Here is a 23,393-nt window from a genome sequence, read left to right on the forward strand (position 1 = left end):
CTAGCGATGCGCTTTAGTATACCAGGCGAATATGACGACACCATTACTGCAACTCTCACGCAAAACATCCATCAAACTTCACGCCGTTCACAGACTCAAGAACAAGCATATCGAGTAAAAGAAACTCATAACCTCTATCTAACACCTCCCTAACCCTCCCACCCAGTCCACCCAACCAGTCTCCCATCAAGGTCTAGAGAGACAACCCGGGCCTGCACTCCCAGATCATCCTCTTTGCCCATCTGTTCGAAACCAGCCAGCTGGACCAGGCATTCCTGCATCATCACATCTCCATCTCATAAACTCGTGAAAAAACTCCCTCCACTCCAATTTTGAACTGATATTCGTACACAGAGAGAGAAAAAGAAGAAAAAAAGAGCCCAGGGCATAAACCATCAATCACTACTCTTCCTCTCATCTACCAAATGCTCATTCCTTCACCCCTCGCCTGAAAGGGTATAGTTCATATCCCGGTACACACATACACGCCCCTTCCTGCGCCTGCAATGCAAAGAAGATCGTAATATGTAATCATCGAAAGTGCGATAGTCGTGAGGTAAAGAGGCCGTTCGTTCGTTGTTTGTGACAGCGAGCGGGGTAAGTTTAGGCGAAGCCAAAGTACTCGCCACCAGCTGTCATAGCGGTGTAAAGGGCCTTGCGAAGATCTTCGTACGTCTCGTACTCAGGGAGGTCGAGTTCTGTCAGATTTGTTAGTATTGGGTTGAGACAAAGGGTAGGGGGTATAGCTTACGGTTGAAGCAAGTATGGCTAGATGGCAGACGATCCTTGCTGCCGTAATCGCGGTGGATATTGAACTTGGAGAAGCCGTTCATACCCTCGAGCTCCTTGAAACCATTGAGCGGCACCTTACTAGTACCGGTGACGAATTGAAGCAGCTTAGCTTGCTCTTCCTTCTCGAACGTTCGGACAGCGCGCCAGAACCACTGGATCTGTGGCGAGGCAGCTGTGTAGTTGTGGTACTCGGTGTTGTTCTTCCAGTCATCCACATTGATATCAGGCAGACCGGAAATGAGAAGTTCCAGCTCCTGTTCGCTAAAGATGGAGACGAGCTCCGCCGGAACGATATCGTGGAAGCCCTTGAGGAAGTTCTCGAGCTGCTCTTGGACGGCGCCTACAAGACGGTGCTCAGTGATGAGGCGGACGTACTCGTGCTTGTTATCTTCGGTAACGGGAATGTTACGGCCGTTTTCGATGAGGTCGACGGTTTGCATCTCTCCAAAGGCTTCGACTTCAACTGAGAAGGTTTCCGTTATAATATCCGTGATCTCGTTGTGAATCATCCATTCCAAGGACTTGTAGTACTCAAGGTCAAGCGTCTCCATATCCTTGAGACTGACCTGCTTGCCCATGATCTGCTTGTAGACCGCTCGGCTGAAATGGCAGTCGAGGACGCGGCCTTCGTAAAGTGCTTTGCCGATGATGCGACCAATGAATTTGAAGAACATCAGATGCTCAGGGTTGATCGAACTAAGGCGATTGGGGTGGAATGTCGTGCGGTCGGAAGCGACAGGTACAAAGAGAGCGTAGTCGGCGTTGAACATCTGTCGTGAGATGGACTGGAACCACTCGCGGGTAACACCACCAGCGTCAACACCTTCCTCACCGTGGAAGCGGATGCTGAGCTTGCCGAACTTCATCTCATCGGCAGACTTGAAGTACAGCGACTTGAAAGAGTCCAGGAAGACTTGGTCTCGACGAACAGAGAGCTGGAGAGGCTGGTGTTGTTGTCGGTCGCCACCTCGCGAATGAAGCTTTCGGTTGAAGTAGTTGCGCTTGTTGTCGAACTCCAGCACCTTGGAATTCTTCACCAAGAGAGAGAAAGTTCCGCTCATCAACTTAGGGTTTTGGCGTACAAGATCGTTGAGAATCTTGCGGTGCTCTTCAGTGAAGTTGAAGAACAAGTTCTCCATCCTGCTCTCAGGCGGTGGGCTAGACAAAGCGAACTCCTTGGGAAGCATCTTGGACAAAGGCATGTCCTTGAGTGTGGTGTTCTTGCAAACGACCATGAGACTCTCAATAAGCGGAAGCAGCGTGGTAGCAATGTTGAGCATGTTGCCGCGCTGGCGGATGACGGTGAGACATTCGCTGAGCTTTTCCCATAGTGGCGCGAAAGCAGAATCCTCGTATAGGGTTAAGAGGATGTCTTCCTTCTGAGCGGGCTCAAGTGCCTCTGCAGCGGCCTCAGGCTTGTCCTTGCTATCGCGCGACGGGTCGAAGAGGTAGTCGAGCGCCGTCAAGGCCCTCAGCAGCTTAGTTTGATCGGAGCTTGCTGGAGAGAACTTGGCAAGAGCGATGCCTTGGACGTCAGTAGGCGAGCTTGCCTTTGAAACTTGAACCGTCAAGCTCGCAAGATCCTGAAGTGTTGAGCTAGCAAGATCCTTGGCAATACCAAGTAATTCTTGACCGAAGATCTCTTTGGCACCTGGGATGGGCGAGAGGTTACTGATAACCGACAAAGTCTCCTGGAAGACCTTGCTGTTGCACTCCCGAGCAGCCAAAATCTTAGCGACGAGTCGAAGGTTGGCTTCAGGCACATCGGGTGGTGTGAGTGTGCGGTGCTTCTTCCTGTCCTCTTCTGCCTTTGACTCGTCAGGCTTGGAAGTACTGCCCTCGCCCTCAGTAGCGGTATCTGGCTGAGCAGCATTCTCAAGAGCAGTCGTCATTTCCGTATCTTGACCTTCTGGGCGAGCCTCCGTGGTTGTGGTATCAGCAGGCTCATTGTCAGTAGTCTGACCCTCTGCAGAGGCCTCTGCCTCCTTCTTTGCGTCTTCAGCAGCCTTCTCCTTCTCCTTCTTGAGGACTTGAAGTGGTGCCGTGATGACCTTGAGCAGTGATGTTAATTGCTCCATGATGGTAGAGCTCTCAACGATAAGCTTACGGTCCAGCAAGGTAAGGAGCGCATTGACTGGGTACTTGTTCGCCTTGCTTTCCTTGGCTTTGCCCTTGCGGTTGGCACGATTCTTGAAACCGACGCCAGTCTCATGCTCGGTCAGGAAGAACTGCCATACAGCAGGGTTCTTCTCCGTCAGCTGAGTAAGTGTGTTGAGGCATTGCTGAACGACCATGAGTGGAGAGACATCGGCGTTGATCGATAGAGCACCATTCTTGCGGGAGATCTTCGGAGTCTTGTCTGCTGGCTGCTGAGGCTGCTTTGCTCGGATAGACAACTGAGCAAAGCTCTTTTCAACTGCATTCACATCGGCGCTACCGTCTTGAAGAATGGAGAGCAGGATGCTAATGACCTCGGCACGGTTTTGACGGTTCTCGCATACATAGCGGAGGATGGAGCTCAAGCTACCCTTGGCGCTGCCCTGTTGTGGGATGAACATGAGCCTGAGGAGCGTGGCAACGCCTGCCTTGTCAAGCATTTGAACGCAAGGACGCGTCTTCTTCTTCTGTGAAGGGTCGTCTGGCTGCGCGCGGCGATCGCGTCTATAGCCGAAGTCGTTGAACTGGTGTAACCGGCGATCACCTCCCATTGCTCGAGCTTCCGCAGACATGTCAGGTGGAAGTTGGCGCAGTATGCTCTCATCGGTATCCATAAGTACAGCAGCTCGCAGATTGGGGTCCAGCGATGCGAAGAAGCTCGCAGGATCCATGTCTTCTGCCTGTGGAGGGGCGGCGCCAGCACTGCTTTGGTCGCGACGGCGGCGCTCTTCCCGCTCTCGGCGTCGACGCTCTTGCGCCTCCTGTGCAAGCAACTCATCTCGGATCTCTGGAGGAAGAGCAGCCAAGAAGTCTGGGTTGATGTCTGTAGGTGCCTCACCTGCTGGGCCTGCCTCCTCGGGCGCGGCCGGGGCTTGTGCTTGTGCCGGGGCTTGCGATTGTTGCTGCTCTTGTCGTCGCGCTTGAGCCCGTTGTTCGGCTCTACGTTCAGCTACCTGCTGCATCAAGACTTCCTCGCGCAGATCCTCGGGAAGAGCGTCTAGATACTCGGTGTCGATACCCAAGTCCGTAATGTCATACTCATGACCTCTGATCGTTGTTGTGACTCGCGGTGCTGGAGGAGCAGCAGGTTCCGCAGGCGCGGGCTCAGCCGCAGCGGAGGCTTCGGCGGGCGCTGACGAGGACTCTCCGACCTCAACGCCCTCCATGGCTTGCGCTTCAGGTGCAGTTTCGGCCTCAGTCTTTGGCTCGCTTTCTGCGGGTTCCTCTTGAGCTCGGCTCGCAGCCTCAGCAGCTTCACGTTCCTGTCGCTCACGATCCTCCTTCTCTTGTGCTTCGCGCTTCTCACGCTCTTCGCGCTCCTTCTGCTCTTTCTGTTCCTGCTCTTCCTTGAGTTTGCGTGCGACCTCAGCCTGGCGTTCTTCTAGACGCTTCTTCGCCGCTTCCATAGCAGGAGGAACCATGACCTTCAGGATGGAGTTGACCACGCGCTGGCTCTTCTCTATCGCGCCAGGACCGAATAGGATCCGGGCTTCTTCCTGCCAGCGCTGGCTGGTGTATGCCTTGACGAATGATACCGCAGAATGTGGGTCTTCGCGAGCAGTGCGTGATGTGTACGACTCTCGCATGCGAGCAATATCGCGTCGCATCCCGCTGTCGAAGGGTGGCATGCCCATGGGATTGGCGAAAGAGAGGTGCAATGCGCCTCCATGCTGGTGTATTGTCGGGCCGGTAGTAGAACTCATAGCGTTCAGTAGATTGCTGATGAACGAGACTGGGCTATCGGATTGGCTGAAGACGCGGGGACCACGCCCTTCAATAGCGTGAACCCAGTCGCTCTGGCCTTCGTTGCGCGGTAGACCATCTCGTCCAGCAGAGCGACCACCTCGCTGAAGCAAGGGGTTGATACCGTCGTCAGTAACACGAGGACCGGCACCTGGGCGATGCGAACGGTAAGCTGGTACAAGGATGCGATCACCCGGCCCTGCGGGGAACATCCATGGGCTGAGGCGGTGGGTGTGTCGAACGGCAGGGGCTTGAGCGTCTTCCCAGCTACCTCCCCACCCCATCTCGGGCATAGCATCGTCTTCATCCTCCATTCCAGGATCGTAGTGAATTTCTTCATCGTACTCCTCTTCTTCCTCGTCCATATCTAGTTGGGTTAGCGACCGTGATAAGCGTTCTATCCTATGAAGTAACGGACCTTCTTCCGCCATCTCGTCATCTAAGAAGTCTTCGAGATCTCCACCTTGTTGACGCATTTGTTCAAGAAGCTGAGGAGGATCAAGGACAAAGCCGAGCGCGCCAGGGCCCATGTTGCCCTCGCCGTTGGGACCACCTGGGAAGTCGTCCTGGTCATCGCTCCAGTCATCTTCTTGATCTTCAGCGAGACTGGCGTTTTCGTCATCACCAGTGACTTCCTCCATAGCATCCATGGCCTCATCCATGTCGTCCATATCGTCATCACCTCCATCGTCCATGTCATCCATGTCATCTTCGTCGTCATCCTCATCGTCTTCTGAATCATCATCAGAATTGTCGTCAGAATCGGAGCCCATTTGGTTGCCATCGTCGTCAACCTCGATCTCGACATCGATGTCGCCGGGGAGACCTTCGATAGGACCCATACCGTCAATGTCCATACCCATCTCCCCAAGGATCTCCTCATCGTCATCGGAAACAACATCGTCGTCACCGATATCAGCCTCGTCGTACTCCATATCATCCGCATAAGGATCGTCGTACATCATTTCCTCACCCTCGTCGTCTTCAGAATCTTCGTCAGATTCTGAGTCACCAGTTTCGAACATGCCGAGCGTCGAGTTGCGGAACAGATCAGGCGTCTCTTCACGTGTATTGTCAACGAGATCGTCGTCAGATGCTGTCGAGATCTCGTACTCGTCGGCGGAGTCTGGGGCTGAACCAGTATCATAGTGCATGCTCAGATCCATGGCTACGTAGCAAAGCCACTTCAAAGGCTTGAGAATGTACTTAACCACTCGCTTGGCGTTTGGGAAGTTGAGATCAATGTCCGAAATCGCTGTTGTCAGGATGGTGACAAAGTTCTTCTCGTACATAATCTTGGCCATCTGCTTCAGGTTGGGTGTCAGATCGGCGTTCTGAGTAAGCATCTCTCCATTGGGACGTTGCGACACCATCCTACTAAAGATGTCGGCGATGCTCAATAGACGAGAGTACTTCATGTCGAGTGGTTCATCCGAAGCGTTTGCATCCTTGAACGCCTTCAGAGCATGCTCAAGGACGAACTTGCGTACGAAAAGCAGGTCTGGCTCAGTTTCTGTGTATGGCGACACTGGTACGTCGGTTTTCGGCAGAACGAACTCTCCCGTTTTGTTGCACAGTGAAACGATGACGTCGATGGCGCAGTTTGATGTCGCCAGCTTCTTCTTGAAAGCGAGGTCGCCTTCATGGCTCAAGCTACCAATGGGCACCACGTTGTTGAGAAGGTAGTTCAGGACACCGGATCGAGGCTTTGATGGTGTCACAGTGTAAGGGTCTGCCTTTCTGGAGAAGTTGATGAACTCAATCTTCGTGCGGTTGTAGCTCTGCAGAAGCTCAGCGAGACACTTCAAGATGAAGCAGCGGTAGATGTAAATTGGGTGTGCTTCAGCCTTGAACACAGGCTTCTCGGGCTTAGCAGACTCTGTAGGTGCGGCGGCTGGGGTCGCAGTGGCAGCGTCCGAGCTCGACTCTTTGCTTGCCTGTCCTTCAGTTGCACCCTCTGCGGGCTTCTCTGCGAGCTCCTCGGTAGGCTTAGCGGGTTCAGGCTTATCTTCAGCCTCCTTGTAGGCTAGCAACTCGCAGAGAAGGTAATGGATAACACCATCGGGGTTCTCAACTACAGGCACCTTGAGATCTGAAGTCTTTGTTCGCTCAAGGAACGGCTGCTTAGGCGCTTCGCTAGACTCCTTGGGTTTATCGGCCTCAGCAGTAACCTCTGAAGACTCAACGACACTTGTTGGCTCAGTTGGCTCAGTCGGAGGTGGATCGGTCTTCTTGAGAACAAGAGTCTGCGGTCGCTGATTAGGATCGAATCCCTTAAGTTGAAGCTTCTCGTTGGTGACTTCCACGAAGATCTCAGGCGCACGAATGGCTAGCGCGTACATTTGGCGAGTGTAGCCAGTAGTGTCTGTCTGCCTTCGGTCGCGCGACTCAAACATCTGCTGAATCTCGGTACGCATAATCTGTCGAATCATCTCGTCGTCTTCAATCATGTGACGAAGCACAATCATGAAAGCGCTTCGGAGGCCCTCATTAGTGATACCAGCAAGCTGCTTTACCATGAGGAACAGACGTTGAATGTTGCGCTTCTCCGCAAGACGCGTGGCAATCTTACGCGTACGAGTAAGCATGGCTAGCACTCGTGTCACAGACAAAGCCAGCGACTCATCTTTGCCGATGCGAGGCAACATCTCGATGATTGCGTTGAAAAGCAGATCCTTCTCCTCCATACTGACGATAGGTTGCGGTAGATCGTCGACTGTGGTCTCTTCCTGGGACTCTTCTGTCGGCGGAGTCCATTGAACTTGATGCGGAAGTTGATCCTCAGCCAGTAGTCGTTCGACGATAAGCAAGACCTGGCCAATCCAAGGTGACGAATCCTCCGGAGACTGATCTGGGAAGATTTTGATGAAGCCCAACAAGGTAGTGAAGTGTTCCTTCAGCTGTTCGACAATAACGTCGTAGAAATCCTTTTCTTGAAGCACCAACGCTAGGAGATGGGCCGAAGCTGCTATCTTCTTGCTCTGGGTTCGGAAGTCATCTTCGCTCTGCAGCGACATGAGAGACTGCACAAGCATCATACCGATCTCGGCACGCATCTCGGGTGGGTCGGGCGCTTTCGAAACGGCGGCAATGATGAGATCTGCCAGCTCAAAGGTGACATCGTCGTGCGAGTTGAGCATGTCGAGACATCGATCAACGAGGTTCTGGCGGAGCTTGGCTCGCTGCTCATCCAGCTGGTCTATGGCAACGAGCTGGGTCGAATTGCCGTTAGCCATCCGCTTCTGATAAGCGAGAGCGTCCTGGGGCGCAGCAGGTGTTTGGCTTGACTGATCACCGGGTACAGGTGTAGTAGACGTAGGCGCATCTGCCTCTGCAGTCGAAGCCTCGGCATCTTCCATATGGACGGACTGTGTCTCCGGGTGTTCAGAACCATCTTCATCCCGCGTTACTTCGCTCCCTGTCATACTAGCATCGTCTGGGTGCTCGGGGACCACCACTTCAGCTCGACTTGGTGAAGCGGATGGCGGGCCTCGCGCTTGGATCTCATACTGTGGTATAGGATTTCTTGAGGCACTTGGACGGACTTGGTTCTTGCAGTACTCCTCCGCCATATTGAAGTTGTCGCAGCAACGATACAAGGCTTCTTCAGCAAGGCTCTCCTCGTATCCCTTGTCTTTCAAGCGTGGCAAGTGGTCTCCGTTTCGGGCAGTCCAAGGCTTGATTATGGGCTTGCTACGCTTTGGAATCTTGTCGATGCTCTTGTAAGCTCCATGCTCACCTTCGCATTCGAGAACAGATTTCAGTATGTTGACAGACGTCTTCACCAACGACGTAGTAGCCTTATCCATAAGATCAGAATTCCAGATCTTTTCCACAGGCACGATAACGGCGTAGCGTATTTCAACGAGGAACTGAGCAGTCAAGAAGTGATCAGCCCGCTCCCGATCGCGATCCGGCCGGGTTTGCATCGATGACGTCTGTGGCGACTCTGAGATGACTTTGAAGTTGATGATCTGGGAAAAGAAGGCCAGAATGATCTTGATACCTCCGAGAGAGAGGTTAAGCACTCGCTTTGACTCCTCACTAGTATCTTCTGCCTGCTTCTGGGTGATCTCAAGCGCCGATTCGTAGAACTGGTTGAGGATATTCGCCAGAACGTCGAATCCACCGAGGTTGCGGAAGGACACAAGCAACAGTGTCAACGCTTGCGATCGATCGAGGTTTACCTCTACGATAAGCTGTGATAGCGAAGTAAGAATGATGATCCAGTACGCATAGCGATCCTCAATGATCTCTGATTCCTTGGGACCTTCGTACTCGAGCTGGTCAATGACTGCCTGGGCAAGCTGGTCTGACACGACCGTTGCACATTGCCTTTGGTAAGCCTCAAGACTGCGGCGGAACAAGAGTAATTTGCCAAGCGACTGGAAGAACGGTGCGACTTCCATCGGTATCCTACTAAGTAGATTGCGGAGAGTTTGCGTGTTCTTGAACTGTGCACTGTTCTGGCTTGGAGCCGTAGTCTCGGAAGCTGATCCAGAGGCAGCAGCGTCTCCGTTGGCAGGTGGTTCGGTCGCACTGTTTCCAAGGCGGAACACGTTGTCGGCTTCATCGTTGCCGAAACCAGAACTGGTGATCCGCGTCTCCTTCTCCCACTCTGTGGGCATGTTGCGCTGGAGCAAAAGCTCTTCCCAAACACAGCTTCGGTGTAGCTTTCCGAGACTGTCCACGAGACGTGCGTACATGTCCGCAAGATTGACTTGACTGGAGACATTGTGAGAGGAACGGGTGGTGTACATCTGGCTCTGGAAGGTCAAGGTCATGGCTCCGACGAGGGTATGGGCCGACACTAGTGCTTTGACGTATTGTGTACCTTGCTGCATGTGCTCTGGACTCTGGGAAGTACCAGTGCTTGTGAAAGGTGCGAAAAAGGCTTGCTTGCCGGTGTGATCCAGGAGTGGTTGCAGGCGCTCCAAGGCCACTTGTGTCCGCTTGATCAGAGAAGGCACCGCAATATGGGGCTTCTGCTCAACGAGTACCTGGACGACATGGCCAAATTGCTCGCACATGCTGCGATACTCGCTTGCTTTTGGGTCTAAGCAAGCGAGACTTGAAATGTCAAGGATAGAATCTACACCATCAAGCTCGACGTACGCAGCGCACATGGCGTGGTTTGAGAAGAACCCAGAGAGAAAACGGCAGAGTACGCGGATGTACTGACCGGTGGTAGGGCCCTTGGTACTATCCTCAGTCTCGGTGATTTGACTGTAAGCGACTGGTTCATTAGCAGTCTCATCAGCATCTTTCATCTCCACATCAGTGCTTGTGGACCCTGATGCTTGAGCTGTACTTTGCTGCGAGCCTGATGCAGAAAGCGCTTGGCGGCCGCCTGCCACGGTGAGCTTTCCAGCAGCATCCTCGGTCCAGAGCTTGGCTCCTACACCTTCCTTCTCGGCCTTGTCGGCGCAAAGTTGGACCACACGCGCGATCAGCTCGCTTAGACAGGCAAGAACGCGTGCCTTGAGAGGCGGGTGATGGCGCACTAGCTCATCGAAAGAGTTTCCAATCAGGGTAGGCATCTCCGTATCAGCGTCAAGAGCTTTGATGTGAGCAGGGCTCTCGAAGATCTCGAAGAATCGCTGGAGGGCGGTCGATGACTGGAACAGCTTCATACCAGCTTCAGCCAAGCAGATACCGTCGAAGGCCGGGGGCAAGGTCGAGATGGCCTCAGCTACAGGCAAGATACCCTCGGCAAGTGGCTTTCCGCCCTCCCTAGGAGCGTAGGTCGTTGGTGTTGAAGCACTGGGGTCATTGTTGGCTGCAGCCGTCGATTCCGAAGCAGGCTCTCCCGCGACTGTCTCCAAGAACGCATCGCTAAGACCTGCCTCGGCGATGACTTGGTAGCTAGTGGGTTCATTGTTGATGAAGCTGGTAAGGATCGTGACAGCCATGCTCCAAACAGTTGAGCCGAACGTCTTGGCGTTTGATAGCACAGTGCGCAAGCTGCTGAGCAGCTGTTGTGAGTCAAGCAAGTTTCGCATCAAACGATCGAAGTTTCCGCCTGTATGCGACATCATGTGGTTGAGGAACTTGAAAAGCCAGCGTAGACTCTGCTGGTGATAGAACGGAATTTGATAATCAGTAAGCTGAGTCTTGTACTCCTTGGGCATGCCCTTGTCCTCCTCTGCGAGCTTCTTGGAGGTGTCGACCTCGTATTGCATCAGATCAGCAATGATTTCGAGCCCCTTCGCAGCCACGAGGGCTGAGAAGGCGTCTCGCAGGTTGTACACAAAGGTATCAAGGAAGTTTAGGATCTTGGGGTGGTTGCGCTCTGCCTTTGCTGTACGCAGCTTGAGGACATCGACAAGAATTTCCAGGAGCCCCGCAGCCACCATCTGCTCACCAGTGCGTGTTTGAGACGTCGGCAGAGTGTTCAGCAGAGAGAACAAAGCGTCGCGCCACTCGTCCTCCTCGATATCATCCGGGTTACCAGTTTCCTCGCCAAGGCCAGCGACCAGCTTGCGCACAACGTAGAACAACACACCGTGGTTGACGTTGACACTAAGGGCGGTGCAAACATCAGCCGCTTTAGACTTGTGCTTTGCAAGGGCCTCGAGCGCGCTCATGGTATATGTCTGCAGCTCCATCGAAATGCCAGTCTCGCCGTTTCCAGGCGGATGGACGAGCTCAGAGAGTTGGTAGGCAAGTTGCAACCGGCGTGGTTCGTCTGCATCTTGCTGTCCCAGCTTGGCCATGAACTCCTTTTCGACGTGTACGTAACCGATGTTCGCAATGGACAGTAGGCGGATGGCAACTGCACTGTCGCGCCCTGTGCGTCCCTCGTTGAACATCTTTGCGATGCGGAGCTTGTGGAGGAATTCGTAGTGCACCGTCTCCGGTAGACTTGCGAGTCCTTCCTTTATGAGGTCGTGTATGTCGGTCTTGTGTACCTTGTCCGCTGACAGCTGGAAAGTTTTGGGCCCGTTCGTTGTATTACTGGGCTGTCCGGGAGTGAAGGCGGGTGTGCTCGGCGAATCGGTAGCGGGTGTAGGCTGGGGCTGTCTCGGTGTTCGGTTGGGTCCCATGCTGGACGTCCTCCGTACGGGAGTCGGCGTGGTGGGCGCGGGTGCCTCTGTAGATGCCTGCTTGCCGCTCTCTGCTTCGGACGAGGGGGTGGGCTCATAGTACGAGATGAGGACGCCTCCGAACTCCTGCTTCATCGATGACTCGGACAGAGAATACAGAGCGACTAGGTCGGACGGACTGACCTTATCAGTGCTGCCAGCGCGGTCCTTGCCCTTGCCTGCTGGAGTGCCAAAGACAGGGACGGCTGTCGCGGGGCCCTTCGCGAATGGGCTAGCCAGCTTCTGGACCTTGTCGAGGTTGATGTTGTAGTGGCTGGAGAGAAGGGACGGGTGCAGGGTGGCCGGGGCCAAGCGCATGCGTGCAGCAGCATAGCGCTGAGCGAGGCGATGGCCTAGACGAAGCGTGGCCTTGAGGAGGGATGTGGAGGTCGTGTTGAGCAGCTTGTCCAGGCGCTCACTGCTGGAATACAGACTACGGTTCCCGCAGTTCTCCAAGAGCATCCGCGTGAAGTTGAGGATCTGCTCGACCAGCTCGCGATCGCCATCTCGGGATACGTGCAGGGTATCCAGGACGGCATCGGTCGTGGTTTGCTCGGAGCTGGTGCTTCCTTCCTCGGCATCGCCCTTGAGCAGCAGCCGGCGCTGGAAGGCCTGTGTCTGGGGCCCGTCTACCAGGCCATATTCCTTGTTGAAGAGCTCGAGGATGTGGTCGAAGCGGTTCAGGGCGGGGATCCAGTGGTATGCGTCACCGCGGGGAAAGGGCCAGTGCCTGGGGAACGAGGCGAGATGTGCGGGCAGCTGGAACAGCGGTATTGACTCGGTCGCCTTCACAAAGTCTGCTATCATCGGCGACTACGCGCTGTGTTAGCAGTGGCAAGGGCGGGGAGCGCGGGGAGCTGCAGCTTACCAGAGTCGACTCATGTCGCGATGTAGCCTGTTTCTTGATCTTCATGTTTGCGCCGGGCGCTCGGAAGACGAAGCTTGCTCACATGCAAGCTCTATGAAGCCGGTGTCGAGCGAGCAGTGGTTGCGTGTAGGCGGTCGGATAGCACGGCGCCGTGTCCGTGGCGTGAGAGGATGTCTAGAGGCAGGCTGCGATTGCCTTTACCGGAAGCGCAGAAACCCAAAGTGGCTGCGGCTTTAGTGGAGCAAAAAGCGGGGTCGTGATGATGTATGTCGTCGGTGGGTCTGCACACAAAGGCGGTCGCCGCGAAATGTTGCGATGGCTACAAGCGGGCGGGTTGGCGGAGAAGAGGCGTGGGTGGTGGGTTGCTGGTAGATTCCACGGTGCAGGCGTGGATCTTGGGCAGCTAGTTGGGGGCGTTGTGGCAGGGTGCAGGTGCCGGCCGTGAAATAGCGGGAGCCTCTGTGTCGGCAGGCGGGTGGTGGGTGAGGTGAAGGTGTTGTTGGAGCTCCAGCTACGAGCACCGCAAGTAGCAGTTTCCGCAATCATGGAGACGTGGTCCGTGCCCGCTGATCCAAGCTTAGAGCGTCACGAAAGCGACGCGCTGTCGTCACTCTCTTTGCAGACGCTGAAAACACGGTATCACGATTACGGTTGCGCTGGGCCGTTGGGGCGCTCGTACGTTAATTCATGGGTCGATTACACTGACGTCTGTCGTCCCAGATATCCCCGATAGCAGGCATGCCACCATCTCACCACCGCAAGGCAGCACATACCTGGGTATGCAATCCGGAGACTTGATAACAATATTATATATTACTCAACAGCACTTCATCATCCATAACACGACCGTCGCCGTACATTCCTTGCCATGTCTTGGTATCATCTACCAACCCCCCGTCCCACTCGCCGACTCCTCCCTCTCCCTCCCCTTCCCATCCACCAACCTAACCGTCTCCTCCAACACCAGCAAATCCCTCTCAATCATCTCCGCCCAGTTCTGAATATCCCCCACCTCATTCAACTTCTTCGTGCCGCCCTGAAGCAGTTTATCCCACTCGGCAGTCTGTTTCGCCAGCGCCGCCGTCTGCTTCGCTAGCTCCTTTTCCTGCTTTGCGATTGCCGCAGAGTTGGCGTGCAGGTCGGCGGTGCGCGTGCGCATCTCGTTGTCGACGGATGCGCCGACGCTGGCGAGGGATGCGGTGACGGCTGCGCGCGCTTCGGTTTGGCGGCGCTGGGCTTCTTCGGGCGTGGGTGGTGGGGAGGGCATGGTGGGCGTGTCGTGTTTGGTATTGTCTGAGAGACGGTGTTTAAAGGATTTCGCGTTGGTAAGTAGTGTAGTAGTTCGTCTTCATATGGTAGAGGTAGGAGAGTGTATGGGCTCGAATGGTCCGCACAGCTACTCTCCCAGCGAATGATCGTCCGCGAGCTACTGCGTAACTCCACCATAGTGGCAGACTACCTAGTCTCGCTTCGGCTCTTCTTGGTATGCTGCGTAACATGGTGATTGGCGATTTGCGTCTTCTGCCGGCGCCGTTGGAGGCCGCTTCTGGCTCACTGCGTGATGGTGTAACGGGGCTTGATGTGAATGGCCGGAGGATATGCTCAATCTATGGTTACGACTAGCATCAGGGCAATCCCTAATCCCGTACCTTTGTCTGCATCTTGTACACGTGTACAAGGCTAGTATGCATGTCGTACGGCGTGACCATGGAATTCTACGACTGGGCGGCGGGGCGTCAGTTGTCGGCAGCGATTTAGTTTGATAGTACAGTGAACATTGCCTTGACACAGATATTCTCTCGTTTCTAGGATGAGAATGTTGGATATCTTTGTTCGTGCGCCTTTAGGCTCGGAGTATGATATGCGCTTGGTATTGATGTCATCCAGGTACCGTGAGCTTCTCAAGCTGCAAGTTTAACAAACACATGTCTAAGGGATTCTGAAAAGCAAAAGGGCACAATGGAACTGCCACGCATTGAGGGTTGTCGCTTGTGTCGCCTTCTCATAAAAATGGTGGCTGAAGCCTGAGTCGTTGCGGCGATTTATCAAAGCGGGGCAGTCAGCGGGGAGCATTCGGGGCTGTCGGGGCAAGCGACGGTGCCACAATCAACACCTTATCGTAACTTGCCTATCCGGGCAGCGTAGTCATCATTATCAAAGATCATGAATGTCGGAAAGGTAGAACTTGTCTGGGCCCAATTCAATCAAATTCGTAAGAGAACACTACAATCCAAGAAAAAAAGATAAAAGAAAGTAAAGAAAGGTCGTAAAAAAGTCCCCAAGTGATCCAGCCACACATGTATCCAGCCCCAAATTCCCATCTAGGCAATCCCCAAATCAACGCTTAAGCCTCAATCTCCTGAGCAGCCTGCTTAATCGCCTCCTGCATCTCAGCGTCCATCTTTGCAGCCTGCGCCTGCAACTCAGCGTCCCCAGCCATCTGCTCCGCCTCCCTCTTCGCATTCCTCGCCTTGATCTTCGCCTGCACACCCTTAATCTGCTGCACAAGGAAAGCCACGCCCTCATCCGCGCGGACACCATATGTCAAGTGCGCAGGCAGCACGCTCAGCGTACCGAGGCAAACAGCATCGCCAGGCTGGCAAATGATCTTGACCTTCTCCTTGGGGAAGTTGGGGATCTGGTCCCTGTCCTGCAGCTTCTGGGTGTCGCCGTAAGTGACGACACCGGCGATTTGCTGCATGACGGCGGGGTCGAGGCCTTCGATGGCGCGGTGGCAGACGGCTGCGCCTTGGGAGTAGCCTGAAGCGACGATGACGGAGTCGGGGCATTTCTGCGCCATGCTGTTGAGGGTGTCGGCCATCATGTTCTTGGAGCGGGTGTCGGTGCCGCCGGGGAGGACGTTGGTGCCGATGGAGGCGGCGTAGGGGATTCCCTCGGTCGCGACGGCGTCGGCTCCGAATTCTTTCTTGAGGCCGTTCGAGGTGGGCGGTCCGACGACGGTTCCCATGTTGCCGATCTCCGTGGAGCCACGGGCAAAGGCGAAGAGGACGTCTTTGCAGCCGCCGCGGCTGAACTCGCTCGAGCTGGATCCTGTGCCTCCGATTCCACCGCCAAAGAGCTGGCGGCTCTCGATTTCGATGGGGCCGGCGGAAGCAAAGCTGGCAAGGGCGGCGATGAGGACGGATTTGGCGTACATGTCGTTGACTGGTGGATGGATAGGGGGAAGTGGGATGAAAGTTGAATCTGCTATTGACAAGAAGATAGAGAAGAAGCGAAGAAGGTAGTAGCGAATGAAGCACCGGGCCTGTGAACTGTAGTGTTGATGACAGTGTTGACTGATGATGATCTCCAACTGAAGCCGGCGTCCTACCTTCTTATAATCCCAAGATGTTCGGCCAGGCATATGGCCAAGCTCAATCTACCCATGACGACGATCAAGTCGAGAAGACAGGGCATAGTGCCAGGCACCGCCAAGGTATCAGTGGGCTCATCGATGAAGTGGAAACAACCGGTAACTAAGATCACAGCCGAGGAAGGTGTTCGTCGACTCGACACTGGATTGGCCAGCTCTGCATCGCTGTATTGCAAGGACAACAAGCCCCAGTCATGCGACTGCTACCAAGTACTGCCAAGTAGGTTGAGTTCTCATGAGAGTCATGGTGGAGATGGGGTACGGAGGAATACCAGTCCCACTTCGAGCCTCCTCGACTCGAACAACCTGTACGGTCAACCACTCAGGACCTTCAGGTGATCCGACTACCGAAAAAGCACTATCATCATTCATGCGCTTGGACTTTACTTTTTAGTCACCCCGGCTGATCTTGCTACAGGGCAGTGCCTCACGCGAGGATGTTCCTAGTGTGTCCGCAACGTGCCCGCCGTGCCTCGGTACGCTGTGAACTCTGCTGGGAATCATTGGCCATAGTGACGTCCGTCTCCGAGCTGTCAGTGTAGGAGGTTGAGCTGACAAGAAAACGGCTGTCTCGAAAAGGCGGAATGACTTCATCGCAAGCAATGCGAGGAAAACTCTCGAAATAAGATGCGATTGGGCAGTCTGCGGATGGAGGTATTTCTGCATGATAATGCGGTTTTGCATATAGCAAAGTTCCTGTTCGTTGTCAAGAACGCTTCCAAACGCAAATAAGCTTTCGCATATTTACTGCCGTTGCTGGTATAGGGCTGATCGACGTCACGGGAGCGTCCCGTTATGGACCGTGTGCTATTTTAAATTCGCCTGACGCTCTTAGCTGTTTCAACACCCAACGTGATACAAAAAGCAAGCGCACCAAAGATGGCCAAACGCTGGCAACGCCAGCACCGCAAGTTGACCGTTGTGAACGGAATGCGCCGCACATGGAAGCCATGCCTTCTTGCCTTTGACTGCGACGTCTGGTGACGTTGAAAATCTTTTCGCAAAGGTACTCCAATAGATGGATGTGTTTAGTGTGCGCGATGCTGGCAGACTGGGCATGTAAGACGAGCTTCGCCTCCACCCACGGCAATCTGCTGTCAGGATGCTGCAGGCGATGTTGATGCAATCTGTCCAAAGGGTACTAGCCATCGCAACACCCTTGGTGCACGACTCTATACCCTGCTTCATCCTGCGGACGCCAAAAACGAACAGTTCTTGGAAGCAAAAGAAGCAGGTACAGCATCAGCCACTGCAGGGTGTTGCCGTTGTTGAGGATCTTGGATCTTGCGATCGATGCTTCCATGATCTTTCTGCAACCCCATTCATCCGCATCACCTGCCCGCGCTGGATGACTCGCAAGGAAGGCGCGATCGTTTTAACCTTACGCCTGGTATTAACCGTTGAGTCGATGAGTCGCTGAGTCGCTCCAACCCTGAGCTTCTGGCAATATGACTCGGAGGGAAAACGGCATTGATTGTGATGAACATGTCGATGCTCGCGTTCGCTTTTCCAGACTGTTCATCTCGCTAAGTGCGGGGCGCCGTTATTCACTCTAGGCCTGCAGCCGGGTCGGGTCGACATTGACATTGCACAATCTTCGTTATCAGATCTATTGCGGTCAGTGCCGGGGGTTGGAGTCATTCGAGAGTTGTTGTAAGAAGGTTGTTGGAGGAAGACGATGGTGCCACGTGGGTGCCAGAGGCGGAAAGTTAGAATAACGACATCAACCGGCGCGCGGTGGTCAAAGCGCGCCGTCCGGCAAACCTTGTGCGATGCGCCTTGACGGCGAGGAACATACACCTCTACGATGCATACGTGTAACCTGTGGACAGAAACATGGACTCTATCGACCTCGGAATGACCGATACGAAGCAACCAACCTTGCGGAACAGGGATGCTTTCCGACGGAAACCATCCCACTCCCAAGCCTCCCGAGGTCGCGATAACGATAACGTATGATTGGGCGGAACGCATCAACTCCCAAGAAAGATACATCTACGCAGCAAAGACCTATACAAGTCTCAATCCGGACTCGAAAGGAACAAGAGAATAATTCCAAACTCCAAAATGCACGACCCCGTCGCCTCAGCAAAAGCCCAAGAAGCAACCCACCAATACACCTTCCGCCCCGCAACCCCCGCCGACATACCCTCCCTGCAATCCATGATCGCATCCTCACTCCGCAGCTTGGGAAAAGGATACTACACAGACGCCGAGCTCGACGGCTCAATAGGCTACCTCTTCGGTCCAGATTCCGTTCTCATCAAAGACCAGTACGTATAATTCCAATCATAATTAATGAGATGAGAATAAGGCGTCCGTCATCACCTGTCATCAAGCATTATCCATTTGCGGAAGAGAGGGGAGGGGGAATATGTACCCCTCTTCTCCACACTGCGTTGCCAAAGACCAGATCCAGAAACCTGGGTAGTGGAAGGGAAGGAGGGGGGGAATTAAAGGGTAGCAAAGTTGATGATTTCGCAAACAGAACATACTACATCCTCCACCCCCTCAACGCACCCCTCACAATCTGCGCCTGCGGCGGCTGGTCCTTCCGCAAAACACTGTACGGCGGGGACTCCGCGCCCTCCCCGTTGCGCATGCCAGAGAAACGCGATCCAGCCGTTGACCGCGCGAGCATACGAGCAATCTTCACGAGTCCGCAGTATGCGCGGAAGGGCCTGGGCACGATGATGATGCGGTATTGTGAGGCGAGGGCGAGGGAAGGGAAGGTCGGTGAGACGGAAGGGTTTAAGAGGCTGGAGATGGGGGCGACGCTTAGTGGAGTGCAGTTGTATGAGAGGTGTGGGTATGTGAGGAGTGGGAGGGTGGATGTGGTAACGTGTCCGAATGGAGAGGGGATTCAGATTTTGCATATGACTAAGGATTTGGATGAGGAGGATAGGATAAGATAGATGGGGTCTGAGGCAGAGCTGGGAAGGGGAGGGGGGAGTTGGTAAAGTGTAGACCTAAAGATACATTCTGCGAACCGACACCTTCCAAGGTTGTCACGATCGTGGTATTAGCCGTGACCTGTGAGCTTGTAAGCGAGATCTGAGGTGGTACAGTACACGGCGCAATGATGACCCGTGATAACGTCTTCCTGCACGCTGGTGAAATGCGGTGATGTGTTGTCAAGGAAGCGTGAACCCTGCCGCTTTGGGTTAGTGGATGATGGACGCCTCGCGGTAAGGCACCCGATCGGGCGTATCTACTGCTTGTGGCGCTATGATGCGGTCTTGATTGGGGTATCACAGGATAGAGCAGGAGAGGTCACTTGAGTAAGAAGCTTGGTGGCTCGTATATATCAAGTATGCGAGATCGTCCGGTTGTTCGATTACACGATTTCTGGTTCCTCTTTTTATGCGGATCAAGCGCAAATTTGTTACAACTACGGCACCCGATATTTGGACGATAAGCTTTACGCTGAAATCGAAATCATACATCGACAGCATGTCCGACCCCAAAGCCGCCGCGCTGTCAACGGCTGTTGTCATCATCACCGTACCATCGGGCACGTAGTCTCACTGTCGACATCCATTCGATAAAGCCAATCTACGTGGCTCGTGGCTTCAGGGTCTAGCCTTCGGTCTCGCTCACCGGGGACGAGAAGAGTCATTCCGGGATTCGACATGCGTGGAATTTCGGGTAGTGCTGGCCTTCTCCGGACAGGCGGTGACATGTGAAGTCACTCAAACCTGCCACGAGGATGCGAGCCGATAGCACGCGAAGCAACGGCCATCACCAGAATTACCAGGTACTTATTGCTTCAGCCCGCGCGGTCTGCCAGCGTCACGAATGACGAGCGGGGCGAAGAGCATTTGGACTGAAGAAGAGGTCTAGGCGGAAGCACTGGCAGGATTGGGTAGCAGCAATAAGAGCCATCGCGGCAATTCCTAACGACGCCGAAGTCGGGTGTGAAGATGTCAGTCACGACTTCACTTGATGAAGCGGCAGGAAGCAGAAGTGTAAAGCACTTTTTTTTGGAGGAGAGTAACTAGGATATGTTATCGCAAGAACGCACCAACGCAATGAAACCGAACGCATCCGGCTCCGATGCCCAATACCAATTCCGCCGCATCCTCCCAATGACTCTCCATTTTGTCGTAATTTGATAAAGCAAAAATTCAACGCAAGCAGTGCACATGAGTCCATGACGCGTGTGCCAGAGTTACCTTCCAGTTAGACTAGAAGCCAACAACGCAAGTCATGACAGCCAGGGTATCGAAGAGTGAAGTGGGGGCTTTGTGCTGTGTCGTCGTAATCGACAGCTGTGTGCACGAGTCGATTCGTGTTGATTCGTCTATGTGTCGTAACTCCAAACCCCAAGGACGCGAATAACTCCAAAGGAAGCCAAGGCCCATGACATAAAGGTAACAACCGGTATCTCACCGGGAAGGAGATCGACTTGGCCACATATAGCTCGGTGACAGTTGTAGTAGCTAATAGTCACATTGGTTGGAAGCTGGACGTGCGCCAAATCGATGCGAAACCGGAAGTACTCCAAAAGTGAAAGCTGACCTGTAGACCGTGATGTCGAAGCGTGGTTATCATAGTGTGAGGCTTTGTGCATGGAAGGAGATTGTTACGACTCCAGGAAGTCGTCCATCTCCTTCTCCAGGTCCTTGTTCCAGAGGTACTCGTGGTCTGGCTCGATATGGTAGTCGACGGGGAGGTAGACGTCTTCCATGGTGGGGATCTTGCAGACTTGGTCCATGGGGTACTGCTCGATGGCGGGAAGCTGGTTCCACATGAGACCTGGAGGACCCTCCTCGCGGGGAAGAGGAAGGAAGCGACCAACACCTGTCTTGGCTCGGTCATCGCCCTCCCACTTCATCTCAGCCATTGAAGGCCACGGAGCGATTTCGTCCTTGCCGTTCTCCCAGTCGTTGCACCAGATGGTTTGCTCACCCAGAGCGCGGCCGTAGTTTCCGATCTCTTCAAAGTTGCCTTCTAGACCGCACCTAGTGAGTGTCTTCTGGACGTCAGAGGAGATGGGGGAGGATACGAAACGGGCGTCTTCCTTGCTCTTGACCTGGTTTGCGAGCTTGTTCGCCTGCGATGCTAGCATGGCCTCTTTGTGAGCAACATAGTCGCTCAACTTCCACTTTGAGACGTCAGAGTTCTTGAAGAGTCGGCGCATTGCATTACGGATCATGAGGAACTCTTGCTGGACCTGTGCGTCGGGGGACATCCATGTACGCGAGTTGCGATAAGTACCCGCACCACCACCTCCTCGACCGTTGTAGCCAGCTCCAAATCGATTGTTGCCACCGAACCCACGACCAGGAGGACCATAGACACTCGGCTCGTTGTGTTGCTTCTGTCCGCGCTGATAAGGGTTAGTGTAGCGATCTACGGTGTCCCTGCGGAGATCAACACCACCGCCGCTGATGGCCAAACCGTTGAAGTTGAGGTTCTCTGGGCTGATAGGGCTATTAGGAGTCTCAAGACCATCACCGCTGGAGCGGACGTCAGAGCTCTCGTCATGAAGGGTATCACCGCTAGAGTCGGATGTCGGAGATGTGACTTTGGTATCCTGGAGTTCTGGTGCAAAGGCCTTATTGGGTGTCGCGACTGAGTCCCCAGTTACGACTTTGATAGGATCGACCATAGAAGGTGACATTGAACGATGCCTGATGGGGTGGTGTGGGAAGAAAGATAGGCGCTGAGGCTGTGCAACGTTTCAAGCCCTAGAGGTAAAGGCCGACGGTATTCAACTTTGCGTGAGGCTGTAGCGTGTAGGTGGTGTGTGGATGCGGTAGAGAGCAGCGATGTGATGAGACTGTAATTTGTAGGTCTGATAGAGCCAAGAGTGGTTATGGTATGAGCCCAAGCGGTTACGAGAGACTAGATCAATCTAGGTACTCCGACTATACACGAAGTTCAATTAGCAAAGATTCACTACACGTGCGCTGGTTCGGGTCAAGAGACAGCGTCACCGCCTTCGCGATGGCGGTCGATACAAGTTTGCTGCCCGAACACTTGGTTCGCGGGATGAGATAGATAGCGCAGAATCTTCGGTCATCTGCGGGAGACCAGTAGACGAGGTTTGAGTCGACACCGCCCCGAAGTTTCGGAGAACGCGGCATCGATATGCAATGTGTTTGTCACGTACCTGAGAGTCTGGGCCTTGCAAGTGCGGGGTTTACAAGATACCTAGAGAGATAGTGAGGCGCCAAGTTGTTGAACCCGAGCGCTTGTTCTGAACCTCAAAGTGAGCGAATGAGGCAGACCTGATTGCTCACATGAACAAGCTTACGATGAGTGTAGTTGGTAAGTTGAGTTGGTTATTTGGTGAGTTCTTGGGTAGAAGAGGTTTGCCGACAGAAATGTGTGTTATTGTAGCGCTGAAAGTTGCCTAATATATGTCTTAGCTGCCATAGGTCCAGCCTAGCGATGATAGAAGGTGAGAATGAGAGCGTACGTTCTGCGTGATCGAAGTTATTGTACTCTCAGTGGTAGCCTGCGATATCGGTCACCGGGCTCAGGTACGTGTTCACCTGCTCGACCAGCGGTGTATTGAGCGGAGCGGGGACTGGGATGCGGTACGCTGTCGCGAGAGCGGTAATATTGGAAAACGATTGCGGTCTCTTCAGCTGTGCGCCCTCCAAACTGATAACAAAGTAGAGGGCGGGAGGGACGATTCGGGCGAGTAGTAACAAGTGCGGTCGGTTCGAAAGCGGAGGAATCTGATATGTACTGCGAGTGGTTAATAAAGTTACGTCACGTCGGGCAATGCAAAGTGCGAGCAATTGAGAGGTTCCGGAACGAGTATGGCGCGAGTGCAGTGAACGAGTGGGCAAAGCGGAGTGGGTAAACAAGTGGTAATTTGCGGTTGGTGGGGTAAGGTGAGGTCTCTCGTCACTGAGCACGGCCTGCACGGTCGAGTTGCAAAAACGACGCCCGGGCTCATCATGGACGCGGAACGTGCTGGAAGCTCGCATTCACCTCACCACTCCCCGGACCGGACCTAGGCAGTTTGAGAACCGAGAACGAGTGACAGGTAGCGGCCAGCGCTATCAAGGAGAGGCAAGCGGACGATAATCATAGACGGTGACGGTGAACAATAGACGAAAGGGGTTCGAACGAAGAGATGGTGATTTGGAGAGGAGTCGAAAGCTGGAAGATGAATGAGAGATGTTGTATATCTTGGTCAGCAAGAAACGGAAGGAAAGCGCGCTCGGTATACGACAAGTGCGTCTAACTCGAGGAAGCGACTGCCCATGAGGGTTGTTGACGACGACAACCTCTGCATAACGCATGCATTCTCATCGCATCCCGAGGCGTGTCGCACTTCGGAGCAGTGACTTCGCACCATGTAACTATGAAGGGAAATAAACATGAGCGGTTAAGCAGTATACAGACCAACATC

At 54.0% G+C, this 23,393-nt stretch overlaps 5 protein-coding genes across 5 annotated transcripts; 1 reads left to right on the top strand and 4 right to left on the bottom strand.

The window, feature by feature from the left end:
• Positions 1 to 603: 603 nt before the first annotated feature.
• On the bottom strand, positions 604 to 12,690 carry J4E79_002341 (uncharacterized protein; the record flags this gene model as incomplete). The annotated part of the gene is made up of 4 exons (XM_049351241.1): positions 604 to 698; positions 752 to 5,059; positions 5,111 to 12,590; positions 12,646 to 12,690. 4 exons carry the CDS (start codon positions 12,688 to 12,690, stop codon positions 604 to 606), a joined length of 11,928 nt encoding a protein of 3,975 aa, XP_049213879.1.
• An 838-nt stretch (positions 12,691 to 13,528) lies between these two features.
• On the bottom strand, positions 13,529 to 13,912 carry J4E79_002342 (uncharacterized protein; the record flags this gene model as incomplete). The annotated part of the gene is made up of 1 exon (XM_049351242.1): positions 13,529 to 13,912. One exon carries the CDS (start codon positions 13,910 to 13,912, stop codon positions 13,529 to 13,531), a length of 384 nt encoding a protein of 127 aa, XP_049213880.1.
• A 1,077-nt stretch (positions 13,913 to 14,989) lies between these two features.
• Positions 14,990 to 15,802, bottom strand: J4E79_002343 (uncharacterized protein; the record flags this gene model as incomplete). The annotated part of the gene is made up of 1 exon (XM_049351243.1): positions 14,990 to 15,802. The coding sequence occupies one exon, from the start codon at positions 15,800 to 15,802 to the stop codon at positions 14,990 to 14,992; it is 813 nt and encodes a 270-aa protein (XP_049213881.1).
• A 2,283-nt stretch (positions 15,803 to 18,085) lies between these two features.
• Positions 18,086 to 18,933, top strand: J4E79_002344 (uncharacterized protein; the record flags this gene model as incomplete). The annotated part of the gene is made up of 2 exons (XM_049351244.1): positions 18,086 to 18,291; positions 18,507 to 18,933. The coding sequence occupies 2 exons, from the start codon at positions 18,086 to 18,088 to the stop codon at positions 18,931 to 18,933; spliced, it is 633 nt and encodes a 210-aa protein (XP_049213882.1).
• Positions 18,934 to 20,603: 1,670 nt separating this feature from the next.
• On the bottom strand, positions 20,604 to 21,632 carry J4E79_002345 (uncharacterized protein; the record flags this gene model as incomplete). Its single annotated transcript, XM_049351245.1, has 1 exon — positions 20,604 to 21,632. The coding sequence occupies one exon, from the start codon at positions 21,630 to 21,632 to the stop codon at positions 20,604 to 20,606; it is 1,029 nt and encodes a 342-aa protein (XP_049213883.1).
• Positions 21,633 to 23,393: the final 1,761 nt, after the last annotated feature.

Source organism: Alternaria viburni (assembly GCF_023758015.1).
Source record: "Alternaria viburni strain BMP 2772 chromosome Unknown scaffold_4, whole genome shotgun sequence".
In the NCBI taxonomy this organism is placed as follows: Eukaryota; Fungi; Ascomycota; class Dothideomycetes; order Pleosporales; family Pleosporaceae; genus Alternaria; species Alternaria viburni.